The 15,302-nt window shown below is 32.3% G+C and overlaps 1 protein-coding gene across 1 annotated transcript in view; it reads right to left on the bottom strand.

Annotated features, from left to right (window-relative positions):
• LOC143042345 (uncharacterized) overlaps window positions 1-15,302 on the bottom strand; it is a 44,357-nt gene that overhangs the window by 18,393 nt on the left and 10,662 nt on the right. The window contains exons 4-10 of the mRNA XM_076214621.1: window positions 12,139-12,270; window positions 10,734-10,896; window positions 9,601-9,754; window positions 9,021-9,131; window positions 7,054-7,272; window positions 5,932-6,128; window positions 3,005-3,196 (exon numbers count right to left, since the gene is read on the bottom strand). Of these exons, the coding sequence (XP_076070736.1) occupies window positions 3,005-3,196; window positions 5,932-6,128; window positions 7,054-7,272; window positions 9,021-9,131; window positions 9,601-9,754; window positions 10,734-10,896; window positions 12,139-12,270 (1,168 nt within the window). The remainder of the gene's footprint in view (window positions 1-3,004; window positions 3,197-5,931; window positions 6,129-7,053; window positions 7,273-9,020; window positions 9,132-9,600; window positions 9,755-10,733; window positions 10,897-12,138; window positions 12,271-15,302) is intronic.

The following is a 15,302-nucleotide window of genomic DNA, read 5'->3' as shown; positions in this document are numbered from 1 at the left end:
GTTCCTTAATGATTAAATGTTATTCTCTCAATTTTTGTTTCGTATCTTGTTTCTTTCGTTCTACATGTTCTAATTAATAGATAGTATTTATTGTTTGTTTACTCCTGCAGAAATGCTCTGACTTGTCATAAAATTCCAGAATCAATTATCAAAACTCATAAACTTTCATATCTATGTATGACGTCCTTTATCACTGTACTAGTCTACATATTTTTTAAGGGGCCAGCTGAAGGACGCCTACGGGTGCGGGATTTTCTCGCTACATTGAAGACCCATCGGTGGCCTTCGGCTGTTGTCTGTTGTATGGTCGGGTTGTTATCGCTTTGACACATTCCCCATTTCCTTTCTCCATGTAATGAATTATACAAAATATTGGGATAAAAGTGTCAAATATAACTTTATCTATTAAAAACATTAAGCAATCAATTTTAACACTGTTATCCTCGTGTGCATGTACTTTGAAACATACACGTAAAGGCAAACAGCAAAAGTATCACAGGTGTAATCATTGGACATCAGCAGGGTAAACATTTAAAAGTGATATTAGTTTGATTACCACTTACACTTACAGCAGAATATTTCAACATCTCAGTTTTAACAATTTGGTTGCATCGCGTCGTTATTTGTATGATATTCGCAAAGTGGTGTAGCAGAGTAATGTTCCGATAAATAAACATTGAAGTAATTTACATTCTTTGTTTGAGGCTTTTATTTACAGATACATGTGTTCGGAAGTGATAATTGATTAAACGGATCCTAAAGCTGTGGTCACACCTTGCCGGGTACCACGAACGGATGGCTAACGAATGAAAAGAAAAGTTGTCCATTGACCAAATTGTTATCCATTGGGAGTCTGTTGATGTAGTGACCATATACATCGGACGAGTAACTAATGCATAACGGACACACACCGGGTATGCAACGTACGAGAAACGGAATCATACCGGACAGAACAGACAAAAACGGACACCTAACGGAAGCCTACACGATAAAAAGGATGAACAAGATATACGGAAAAATCAAAGGCGGCAATAATAATACTTGTAAATTGCATAAATATTCAAAATATTTCTGTGTAACTGGTGTATGTTTGTTCTTCAAAATGCCACGAAAGGGTAGTGTCTGGCATGAATATGAGCTGCTTGATAGTGAAGACGTGCCCTTACGGTAAGATCGATTAGGCCAACTAAAATTAATTAGTAGATTTTCATCCAAATTTTTGAAAAAAATGGGGCGGGTGGGAGGATTTTATATTTTAATTTTTATTTTTTATGAAACCCTCTTGTGACTTGTTCTTCATATATGCAAGTGTAATAATAAGCTTTAATATATCATGTATATACATGTATAAGGAATCGTATATAATTTTTCAAAGGTAAATAAATACCTCTGACTGGCAACCACTGTTCCACATGTAATTGCTGCTTTAGAAACCTATTTTTAGTAGAGAGCAAAAACATAGAGAAATGCTCTCTTCAGTTCGACTATCTTCACCAAATTTATTTGTCTTTCTAAGCTATGTTTTTTTTTGTCTCCATAAAATGAAACAAATATGCATTGGTATGCAATAAAAGAATTATGAGTACTAAATAAAATGAAAACTCAAACAGTTTTGAAAATAATAGGGTTGGTGTTTTAAGAATCTTCTTATAGATGCAAATATAATTAATATGTAAAACAGGAACTTAACAAAAAAGAAGAAGTTGTTTAATGACTCTATTGAGGGTACTGGGACAGAAGGTGTTTGCTGTTTGTCAACAAAAAAAAACAATAGCCATGGGTAAACCTAAGTGTATGTTTGTCGACTTCTTGAACTCATTATACTGTCATCAATCTAACAAGTTCGTGCTTGTGTCAATTTTTTTTAATCCAGTTATGTTTTTGTACCAATGTGTTCCACGGTTCTTTCTCTTTGGATATAATTCACAGTCCAAAATTTCTGTCACAAAGTCATTTTATCAATAAAAAATCAAACGGTTTTCTAACCACAGAAATTTGTGTCATGCCGCGATTTGCGTTCTTGGACACAGCGTATTACTTGTAAACCGATTATTTTATACCCTTCTCGTAATTAATCTCTATTCTCGGTAGATGATTTTGTCATCATAGAGCTGCAGAATCATTTTAAATTACTCGAAGAAATACGAAAACCGAAATTTGAAACAGGAAGTTCTGATGGAAACAAAATTTTTTACGGTTACTGGAAACGGTAATGAACAAAATCCGGAAATCGTAATTTTTTGAAAATAAAAAAAATCGGGGCGGGACGATTTCGGAGGGGCGGGCGTGCATGAAAATCTATCCATTAATTTTAATTGGCCTTATGAATAATGAAAATTCGTTAACCTCAAGAAATCTGACACACAAATAATTGGCATTATTGAAGCGAAATTTTCAATTAGCATTTATCCGTTTCAGATCCGTTCATCCTCCGTTTTATCCGTTATACGTCCGGTATAAGTCCATTTCACATTCGTTCAACGCCCGTTTTTATCCGATAAACATCCAGTAGAAGGCCGTTCGTGAATGTGTGTACCAGACCTACAACGGATGTATAACGGACAAGTAACGGATAAAGAACGGAAACGAAACGGACGAGTACCGTACAAATCGGATGCAAATCGGACATTTAACTGACATTTCATTCATTGGACGTCCTTTCATAGTTTTGAACATCCTTAAAATTTTCAACCGAACAGAACAAACGTCGACGGATAAAACGTACGCTAAACGAACATATAACCGATATGGACGGACATCTAAAGGATATGAACGGACGTCTAACGGACATGAACGGATTGAAAAAAGTTATTCGTTAGGGAGCCGTTGGAGCTATCTGTTAAGGTGTGACCGAGGCTTTATATAAAAAAAAAACGCACTTGTTTATTGTATTCTTAACTTTACAAAGTTCGATAGAGAAAATATCAAATGTACATTTTGAATATCGTAGTTATTGAGTAACGCATGCATTTAATTCACAAATTTATTAGTTAAAAATATTAACCCTCCTAATTCATGGAAGTTGTCATCAAAGTGTATACCCCGAATGTTAAGGACTTCAAACCAGATATTATCAACTATTTGTTCCATGTCAGTCAGTTGAGTTGCAGTAAGATTATGGTATTTCTTTAGTTCTTCGTCAGTCTTTGATAAAGCGTTTTCATCTACTTTTCCTGTTGTTTTTACTATTGGAAGTCTACAATTTTAAAATGTTTGAATTAGTAGATTTTTCTTGTACTCTTTCTTGTAATAAAACAAATCTGATATAACAATGCATGTAGAAAAACCATTCAACATATTTATGAAGGGCTGGAGTTACGAAACTGTTGTCCGGTCATAAAAAAAAATCATATTTTGACTTTAATATCAATTCACTTTTTTTGTTGTACTTGATATTCATATGATGGCGAGACAATCTTTATATTAGTTTAATTGATGTCTAGAGCTGGAATAATAGTAACTGGTAGTAGTCATTTGATAATTTACATCATTGTTATCTTGAATAGTTTCTTTTGTTACCTATTCTAACATCGGACTCGGACGTCATTTAATCTGTGTTTTACTTAGCCTATTGTTGTGTTTAATATGTGTTTTACTTTGCTTATTGTTGTGTGATTGTTTTTCTCATTAATTAGAAGTATAGTAGAGAGGGTTGTGATCTTAAAAAAACATGTCTAACCCGGTTGCATTTTTGCGTCTGTCCCAAGTTAGAAGCCTCTAGCCATTGTTAGTCTTGCATGATTTTCAACTTTTGTTTCTTAATACATTTCGGTGTTTACGATGACGTCCATAAGCACTTATTAAAACTAAAATCCATTTTTGTAAAGGGGCCTGCAGACGCATGGCTTAGGTCGAGAAAATTTCGGGCATTTCAGACAAATTGGTGACCTTCGGCTGTTATCTGCTCTTTGGTCGAGTTGTTGTCTATTTGACACATTTCCCATTTCTCTTTTTAATTTTATCAGTTCATGACACACAACATTACATACCCTTGTCAAACTTCACAGTCGATGAAGAGAATTAGTCGTTTTTTCAACAGTGAGTAAACATTTCAAAGTTCCGTTTTCCAAAACTCATCATTAGAATGTAAGTAAGTCACAAACTTGTCATAACGATTTAGTTTCTTGGTACTTAAGTTATAAAGAAATAGCATCCACTCTAACAAAGTTATGTTCTGAGTTTTATTATTGCATAAATGTTATTGTTTTGTAGGTAAAAAACTTATAGATAATAATCGTAGATATCATTATATACTAGTAATCATAAATCAATGTTCTAATATATTACCAAATTCTGTATTTATATAATATGTATTTAACACTGTTTTATAGTTGCTGCTTTTTTCTCAATTTTCATTAAAGGGTTGGAGTTCCTCCAGACAATTGACAAAAAAAGAGGATCAAAGAAGCCAGATAATTTAATTTCACTTTCAGATATATTGATGTTCTTTCCATAAACAATCCGAACTTTTCTGATTGGGTTCCATTAATATATCCCCCAGAACTAGAGATTAAAGAAACAACAGACACGGCTTTCTCCGCCTCATTTTTAGACTTATATCTCGAATTTGACTTACACAGTCATCTCAGTATCAGAATCTATGACAAACGAGACGATTTTAATTTTGAAATTATAAATTTCCCCCACCTTATTTAGTAGCAATATACCAATTTCGCCTGCATATGGGATATATATTTCCCAACTTATTCGATATTCAAGAACTTGCAGCTCCTACTCAGACTTTGTAAAACGTCATCAGTGTCTGAGTAGAAAGGTAATGAACCAGGGGTATGTCAAAGAACGTCTCGTCCTTTTTCTAAACAAGTTCATCGGAAGGTACCAAGACCTTGTTGATAAATATTCCGTATCAACTTCACAAATAATACATGATGGTCTTGATGTATAGATTCTGCGTACTGATGTTGTTTATCATTTTAATAGTTTTAATAGCATAATAATATGTTTTATAGTTCTTTCATTTGTCTTTGTTCTATTATTAATATTACTTTTACTGTTGAATGGTTTTATGAGATATCCGTTTGACGTGGCTCGGTACTTGTACATCTCGTCCATGTGTTTGTATTGTCTTTGAATTTTTGGTGTCGTGCTTTGTATATGCGACTTTTTGTATTTCTTTTGTTCTTATAACGTGACTCTGTACTTTAAAAGATCCCGTCAGTATGATATTGTTCTAGTTTATGTCATTATGATATGTTTCTATTATGAATTACAAAATACGTTGAACCATAAACGTCAAAATCATTCAATAGCGTAGTGGAATTTACTATTTGTGGATTCTGATAAATTCTGTATATAACTTTTGGACTATTTTTAATTTCGGTCTATTTCTGATATTTATTCTTACATACTTTTGATTTTTTAACCCTATATGCTAACATTACCTATGCAAATTTTAAAATTGATTGTATGCACATTGAACGACAAATTTATGTGATGTATAAAATTTTCTGACGTCAGACACTCAATTCAATGAATGTGTTTATAGATAGATGTTTTTGTTTTCTGTTAAATTGTTCCTTTAAAAATTGTTATACGATGATGACTGATCTACCCATATTTTGACTATTTTATTTATTGTGTCTGTTTGGTTTACGCATCAATGTAAATATAAAGGAATTTGACGAGACTGTCATCAAAGTGAGAGGGTTAGCGCTATAAAACCAGGTTTAATCCACCATTTTCTACATTTGAAAATGCCTGTACCAAGTCAGGAATATGACAGTTCTTGTCCATTCGTTTTTGATGTGTTTTGTTATTTGATTTTGCCATGTGATTATGGACTTTCCGAATTGATTTTCCTCTAAGTTCAGTATTTTTGTGATCTTACTTTTTGGAACACTCCAATTGGTGCATTTTTTTTTCAGAATACTTGTAAATGAAAATAGCATCTAGGAGAAAATTCAAAAATACCTTTTCAAAGGTACAAAATATGATGGAATCATATGAAAAGGTATTCTTTGTTTGAGTGAATCCCTTATTTCTTTCGTAGTTGTGTGTTCTTCTTGTACAAGGCATGCCACCAGGAACTTGTCTTTTTCTTCCTGTCCTTTTACTAAAACTACACAGGAAGTCACCCCTTTACATTCACTTATGGTTGTCTTCAATCCCTGTATACGAAGGATGTATGATACAATTAGTTTAAATTTATGTTCGTTATGTTCACTATATTCTTTAGTGCATACTTTTTTTATATTGGTAAGACAGTTTGGGGGTCCTTTACAAGTTTGCTGTTCGGTGTGAAACAAGGCTCCGTGTTTAATACTGTACTTTGACCTATAACATTTAATTTCAAAAATTGTGACTTGGATCGAGAGCTATCACATTGGCACTCATACCACATCTTTTTATATCTTTTGTTAACCACATGGATTATCTCAGAGGTGGTTTTTGAGGGTTCGCATTGCATCAGTTTCGAACAAAACATATTAAAACTGCATCTTGCTTTTTGAATTTAAAGATTGCAATTCTTCTTTTTTTATTAATTGTCCTTTGGACATTTCTTTGTAACAACAAACGTTACTAGTGTCAAGTTAAACTATGTTATTCGAGTGGAAATTATTTTTCTTTTTGAAAGTTTTGAAGCGTTTGCAAAAAATCACATAAATTCAACTCTATTGAACATTCAAATATTTTCAAGATATCTTTTGGAAATGTTCATTTTCCAAGGAAAAGCTAGTGTCTACCTGATCTTTCATTATATTGGTTTGGTGATGTTTGGGATGCTAGGAAAAAATTCTAGCTACTTCGCAAAGACATGTTAATGATTTGTAAATAATACTTTCAATACATGCTCAAAAGATTCTCAAAATACTTACTAGCTCATATTGTTGCTGCAACTATTTTCATGGCTCAACTTAATTAAAATGTTATAAGATTACTGTCGCCTTAATACGCTTTTAAGCTAATGTAAAAAAAAAATATACCAAACTGTTTCATTACAAATAGACAGTTATCCTGTATTTTTTGATAATATAATTTTATTCATCAGTACAAAATGCAGAAAAAGCACCTGACTAATCTCGATGAATATACCTGTATATCTACGGAATGACCTCTAATGTTGACAGATGATTCACATCTGCCACAAATCACTAATGTTCCATCAGATAATATGTATCCCAAGTCTCCAGTCCTATGAAGTCGGTTCCCATGACTTGTTGTTACACCTTCTGGCACTCTTATAAATCTTAGCTCTTCAACTTTTGGTCTATTAAGATACCCATGGGATAAAGTTGGTCCTCCAACATAGATCTTAAAAATATATTTTCTAAATTCAAAAGTGAAAAAAATTATGTTTTAATTTTGGGATGTTTTAATTTTGGGATAGATAGCAATAAGATAATACTTTGAAAACCTTTAATATTTAATCATTGTTTGTATTTTTTTTTCTGATATCCAATGTTTTCTTTTCTTTTGACTGTATTATAATGATCTGTATTGTATTTTTTGTAAATAATTAAGATTAACATTTGTTATTGAAACATTCTTTAATACATTCGGAACTGACTATGTATATAGTTACAAATTATTCCGCCATATATTGGAACATCCATACCAATATGTTAAGATAGTAACCGTACACAATGAAAAATTCCTAAACCTTCTTTAAGCGCTGAAATGAAAATATATGACGTAATACAGCTACGTTCAGGACATGTTATGTTAATGGTGTCGAGTAGGAATGCAAAAATCAGTGTAAAACGGCTACTTTTACAAAGGAGGACACCATAATAAGCAAGAGAGAGGCAAATGAATCCAGAGAGATATACAGCTGCGCCAGTCGAAAACACACGGACAACTCTACGACGGACAAATAAAGATAAAAACAAACAGACAACAATTGTACAAGAAACTCAATATAAAAATACTAAAGACTAAACAGCTACAACTCCGGTCAACCAACTATTTATCGCATCTTTAACCCATTTTTCTGACGTCAGTCTATTGTTCTAACAGAAGATTATTTTTCAAGAATCCACTGACCACCATGTTAACTTAAGATAACTTATATCATAACTATTAACTTTTAACTTATATGTTATCTTCTCAAAAACGAGTGACTAATAAAAGGTTCGAACTCGCGCGTATTTTCGTCGGTTAAGTCTGTAGTCTATGCATGGTACCACTAGACCACGAGTACTGATAAAAATAATTAATCAAATATCACTCTTATATCGTATATCTGTCAATGCATGTCAATAAACAGTATTTTAGTCTTTTTGTTATCTAATAAAATATATACACAGGTGATTATAAAATTAAGGAATTGTAAATATTACTTATTAGTACAATTCCTTGATAAAATAAACATCCATGTACACATTGCACTTATCATTTTTAACGTACAAGGCTTTTCCCTTTTTATCATAGCAAATGCTTACTTTTGGTTTTAGTATTAAAATGATATCATACCATGATCACTTAGCTTTTCCATAAAAAGTCGCTGTTGGTTATCGTTTACGAATTTAGTACTTCTTATCAATTCTCTACTACGTAAAATTAACCATATGATGATTTCAACTTTAACACTTAGAACTCATAGGGTATTCGCTTTCATGAGTAGAAAATAATATAGTGATCATTGATAAAAGCGTATCTGTTTACTTTCGTAACAATCGTATGAAATATCAATACAAACATAGTTTTTTAGTGTTGGAGATATGCTTAAAAGATCGAATTTAAAGATTATAACATAGAATTGACAATTGTATTTTTTTCCTAAAAACAATTATCTTCCGACGGCAATTTTTTTTTCAAAGCGCGGCTTAGACAATTTCAGTGCACCGTTTCGATTCAAATAGGTTGAAGTGGTATAGAAAAACCTTGCAGCTGACTAAGTATTGATAAAAACATGCCTCATTTTTGAAAAAAAATCACTTTAAAGATTTTAGCCTTATATGCCGTCGCCATATTGTGGAAATCGTAATTCCAGTGACGGTTATCAGTTTAATACCAATGAACATGATTAAGCAAACATTTGTTTTTAGATATTCATATACCTCTCCTTTTCCTCCAGTGGATTGTATTTTGTTGTCTTTGTCAATAAGAACGAAGTCAACACCAGGTAAACTTGAACCAACTGGACAAACCCGTCTTTCGGTCAATAAATTCTAAATATACAAAAATCAGTAAAAAGAAATAAATCATAAGTGATAATATTTGTGTTCCCTGCCTAATCTTAAAGAATGCACCACATACATAGACTTCATAAATGACGTTACATTTAAATTTCTCATCAACTAGCTTCACCACATAATAACAACACGTAACAACATTCAGCTATTTTTCATTGTTCGTCAAGCGTTCTCCTGTCCATTTTTGTCACTTTTTATGCAAAGCAAGGCAGCCTGATAGTTGACTTGGTTTATTGACCACTTGTAAGTGTTATTTGCGAAAATTGTAAAATTTATTGCATGTGTAATATCGATAAGATAGATCAATTCGAAAAGGCAAATCTTGATCGCAAAGCTGACTGTTTAATACAAACAAACGCATGACTGGAATTTGATGAAACATTTCAAGGGAGTATACCTATCTTCACTTCTACGTGTTCTATCGATGAGGTGATAAAAATCTAACCTTATTTTTTTCCAAATAACTATTCAAATCCTGACAGGCAACGTCATGGCATTCTGATGTACTATAGAGGTTCAAAAACTGAACCAATGGCAATAACTTGAAACATTTGGCAAACAACGCTGTAGTCACAACTTCGCCACAAATCCAAATTTGCCTGAAATTAAATAGTACTTAGCTAGAAAGTCTACATAAGCATTTTCAAATATACGGATATTAAGAGCTAGTTATTTGATTGGAAAAAAACTCGTTTATTGAGCAATAGAAAATATGATGTTTTCTCGTTTTTAGCTATGATGATGGAAGTATTTAATGACCTTGACTAGATAGCCTTCGCTTGCACTGTAGGTATTAAAGCTGGCTCGGATGTCTTCATCCATCTTGGATTCTGAAGTAGCAGATGAAGTTGGTCTGATGAAATGTGCAAAATTTGAGAGTAATATGTGATTTATGTAAGAGAATTTTGAGGTAAATATAGACAATTGTGTGTTTTGTCAAAAATACTTTGCACATTAAGGGGAGATAACTCAAATAAAGTAATTTTCATAAAAGCAAATGTTGTGACTTTATTTCTTTTGATACATGAATGTACCAAAAAAAAATGGTGACCCGATTTTTTCCGGATGAGTCTTATTTATACGAAACGCGCGTCTGGTGTCTTCAATGATAATCCTGGCACCTTTGATAACTATTTACACCGCTGGGTCGATGCCACGGCTGATGGACGTTTCGTCTTTGAGGGTATCACAAGCCAAGTAGTTAGGACTGCGGTGTTGACATCAATATCAATTATAGGGTAATTTGTATAAATGTTCTATTTAAAAAAAAAGTTCGAAAAACTAAGGATTTTCTTATCCCACTAAGAGATAACCTTAGCCGTATTTGGCATAACTTTTTTGAATTTGTGGCCTAAATGCTCGTCAACTTTGTACTTGTTTGGCTTCATATCTATTTTGATCTGAACGTCACTGATGAGTCTTATTAAGACAAAACGCGCGTCTGACTTTTGTACCATTATCATCAAACTTTATATCAAGTTAATAGTGTGGTAGTACTAGTCATACTGTATACTAACTTGATATATGTCACGCAAATAGCTAACGGAAAAAAAATGAAGTGAAATATTTATATTTTACCTCAAACTTTTGAGTTCCTCCAATATCAATTCCGGAGTATTGATAACTGTTTCTAAAAGCGACGGCGTGAACATCATTTGTGTAATCTTATTTTTGTTAATGTATTTACACAGTAAATATGGATCATAGATGGTTGTGCTTGGTATGATGTTCATTGTTATTCCTGAAAAACAAGCCACAGAAAATTCAAGTTACTTGTATCTAAGCTGAATTTTAGATATGACTATGAAGTACTGGTTTTACTCATTTTCGAAGGCCCTATGGTGGTCTATATCTTTTGACTTCCTTGAAATGTGTCTTGTTGGAAATTATAATATTTTCTTATTTTTTTAAATTGAAAATAAGCAATAGATTGTATCGTCAGAACACGTTTAAAAGTTTTTTTGGGGGGTAAAATTGATAGAATTCTTAACTTTGAAATGTTTATCAGATTTATGCGAAATGCATTGTAATATATTCAGAAGTTTAAAACAACGTTTGTTTCAATTAACATCTAATATCAAGTTTTAGGTGTTGATAAGTCGATTGAATAATCTAGTAATATTTTAAAACTTTTGAACTGTGCATGTTTACATCTCAGAAATCAATTACGGCTTTGATTCCACTGTTCAACAAATTGATTAAAATACCAACTCTTAACATTAAAAGTTACACTTCCAAAAGTATTGTCCTCTCTTTTCGTTACACAGGTTTGAACTTACAAAACATTTTTTTACTATACGATATCAAAAGATCGCTGTGAAATTTCGACCTTTCGTTTCTTTCCTTTAGTTTATTAATTAGGTTTATAGCAAATAAAATTATTGTCAAGACATTTCAATCATTATTTTCTAATGTCATTCAATTTCTCCAAATAGTAAATCATTTAAAAGACTTTGATGACGTCACGGTCACAAGACACAATCATGTCTATGAGCTGATAAACAAAAATAATTTAGTTAAAAAGATGACGTGTGACAACCAAAATTAAATTATAAACATTGAAAAAATCTGACAAAACACTACACCTGCTAATGTGGGAGATTGTTTCAATCACATTATAAACTCATCGAAGATACAGGTTATTTTTACTAATGCATGTTATGGTTTTATAACATACTTACACCTTGTTTGTATTCGCTTTTAAAAACTACCAGGAGCAAAATAGGTCAAAATTTGACTACAGCCGTTTATACAAATGGATTGAAAATTATTAGACTCGAGAAAATTGTCACGAAATGGTGAACTAACCAATTAATATCATTATCATGATCAATAATGATGACTTTGTTAGCACAAATGCTGTTTCATTTTAACAATGTTTATTAAAATCAAGCTTGATATATTTATTGAGATGCTTATACTTTCTACTATAATTTTACAAACGCATTAGGTGTTTATTTAGAAATACATCTAAAGAAAATACCTTTTAATAATGGTCGCAGCATTTCCCATGGGAAAAATATGTTGCAGGCCACTCTATCATCTTGGTTAAAAGGATAAGCTTCATGTCTCCAGTGGTATGACAATACTGCTCCTCTGTGTGGACAAATTATTCCTACGAAAATAAAACAAGGAAGATTGCATGTCTCCAGTGGTATGATATGTGAGGACACGATATTCCTTCAAAATATATATGGTTTTGTGCCTATTGTTATATGAAGATAATGAGCAACTATGCGGTAGAATTATTCCTTCAAATTAAAACCAGCTTTTTGTTAAGATTGGTATGAAACTACTGCACCTCCGTTGGCAAAGACTTTCCCCATTGGTACAAAAATAATAATCTCCAGTGTGGACTGATAACTGTTACCATATAAGATAAAGGTCATGTGTGAAGTGTATGAAAGTATTGATCCTATGAGTGAACAAAATACTGGTATAAAATGCAAGAAATTTCATGCCCAAATTATTCGTAAATTATTTCTACTCTTTGTGGACAAACCCTCAGCCCTTACAAAATTAAAATTCATGTTATGTCACTATCGGAATTCCATATGAGTTAAGTGGGAGTGGTTTATTCTAGTATATGGATATTCATGATGTTAGTGATATTAAAACATTTCACTAGGACAACAGATGAAGCAAATGATGATGAGCGATTGAAACAAGTGCAAAAATCACATAACAAGCTAACGCGTTGTCACTGTTGGCTTTCTATTATTTTGAAAAGACCAATTAAAGTATGTTGATTGTTATATTAAATATTTTAACAATTTGATACTAGAGCATTCATCGAAATTCCAGATTTAAAGATAGTTGGTAAAATAATTTCGTTATATTGTGCGCGATTGACCAAATACTATACAAGTGTGAGGTCAGCAAATTTCACTCTTATCCAATATGGAATTTACCGACCCCATATATATTGTATTTTCTCGAACCCCATTTGACATTTACTGACAATATAAAGATTTTATTAGGTATTAATAATTAATAATATGATCTTTGGTATCTTTCGTCCGTCTTTTACAGTGTGCTTCTATAGATTTCATTGATTTTTCTTTTTTCTTACCTTGTATTATACAATACTAGTATTCTATAACCTATCTTACACAGTGTTGTATTTAAACACCATCAAAATACATTGGTTGATTGATTGTTTGTTGCTTAATGTCCAGTGGCAACTATTTCATGCATATTCAGGACGAGAACAAGTTCACAATAAGTACAATAGGTAGGCCTTGTCACAGTAGAGGCCATCTGGGATGATGGTCAGGGAAATTTGGACCGCCACTGGAAAACGAGGGTTTATCGGATAGGGGCAGAAATTTTGCCTTGCAACAGGCCACCTACGGACCCCTCAAAGAGTTGTTGGTTCTTAACGTGCAAAGAGCGTGGCATTCGCTCTACCTGAGACATCGGATTTAACGTCCCCATTCTGACCGGACGCGACTGCGAACTTGATTCATCCCACACAGCCAAAAGGACACCCCACTTCAGCAAGCGTTTTACCGCCGGTCGGGAGAAGACCAAGTAACCATATTTCTATTCCCCAGTCACCCTTTGGGGTCAAGATACATACGTACTTTATTAAGCAACTGAAACTGTATTTAACATATAACACAGTGTTGAAATTAAGAATAAGATAATAGACGAATAAACATTTTTATCAAATAAATAATTTAACTTATATTTCAATACCCTTTGTAGTTTTAGCGTACTAAAGGCTTTATAAACTAAGATAAAGCGTTACCCATGATATTCGAATAATTCTAACTGTATATATCCATGATGTAATCTAATATGCCCTATCTTGAAAGATTAAGTTCAACTGTATGTGTCAGTAATTAACCGGTTTACCACCTTTTTATGCAATATATGAATGAAAAATTAGGTATTTAAAAGATTTGAAGATAACTGTTTAAAGATGTTAAAAACTTTAAAACTATTGTTTCGTGCAATTCACTTATCATGATAATCTTGTAACAATACCTGTATATTTGTTATAATATATGTACACACAAAAAACAAAAACAAGTAATTGATCGATATAAATAATCAGCAAATACGACGAACAGCTATAAATCAGTTCTACGTCGAGTTTCCTACCTTTTCTAAACCCCGCTTATTGAAACACACAAACACACAGCTGTGAAAATCACTTTTAAACTTTTTGAACAATGATCTATAGAAGACATAAAACCATCATTTATTTATATTTTTCATCCATAATGATGAATTTTTCTACAGTTATTTTGCTATTAGACTTGATGCATCGTTTTCGAATTAATTATATTCTAAAAAAATAAAAGGCACTGGATTTTAGTAATTTTCATCATTTTATAAAGATCTATAACCATTAATTTATCATACTTCACATATTTGTCCCTAGATCAAATGAGCAATCAACACGCAATCATTGTTATCAATTGGTCAATCTATTCCTATTTCTTGTGAATGGAAGAAGATTATTAGTTACTTGTCCATGTATTAACTTATTTGTATAAGAATGTATTTGATATTTTCAGGTTATTAACCAATGAAACTGAAATAATGTAACCTGAACCTCTAGAAGAGTTGTGTAATTTACTTTTTTAATTTTTTCATATATTTTTGAGATTCCTTAAATTCGTACCTTGTTTTGTACTTTTACATTTTTTCCTAGCACTGGTAAATCTTACGAAGACAACTAAAGGCAACAGTAGTATATCGTTGTTCACAAGTAAAAAATCATGCGTCTCACGTAAATTATTTTAAACTTGTTCTCTATGAAGAGTTTTATCACTACCAATGAGGCGATGCCACTGCTTGTGGAGGTTTGTTCTCCCTCATCTTAGCTAGCTAAGATTTAAAACCCACCATCCCCCTATTAACTTTTGGCGGATTGAGATATGATTTCAAAGACACAAGTTAATGATTTCTTTTGGTCGCAGTTGTAACTGGCTGCATCAAATCAGAAAACACCTTTAAGATGATCACGTGTGTAGAAAATTTAAAAAAAACAGTTCCTACGCGCTGATGGTGCAATAAGTTCTTACTCCCAAAATAAACAACACTATTTGATTGACAATTGTAAAGTTCTTAGTCAACATGATTAATTAATTGAAGTTCCCTGTATGTTTCTCGCGCAAATGTTAATATGTTATT

The sequence above is a fragment of the Mytilus galloprovincialis genome, chromosome 8 (assembly GCF_965363235.1).
Source record: "Mytilus galloprovincialis chromosome 8, xbMytGall1.hap1.1, whole genome shotgun sequence".
Lineage (NCBI taxonomy): Eukaryota > Metazoa > Mollusca > Bivalvia > Mytilida > Mytilidae > Mytilus > Mytilus galloprovincialis.
This window is presented reverse-complemented; position numbering and strand designations above follow the sequence as displayed.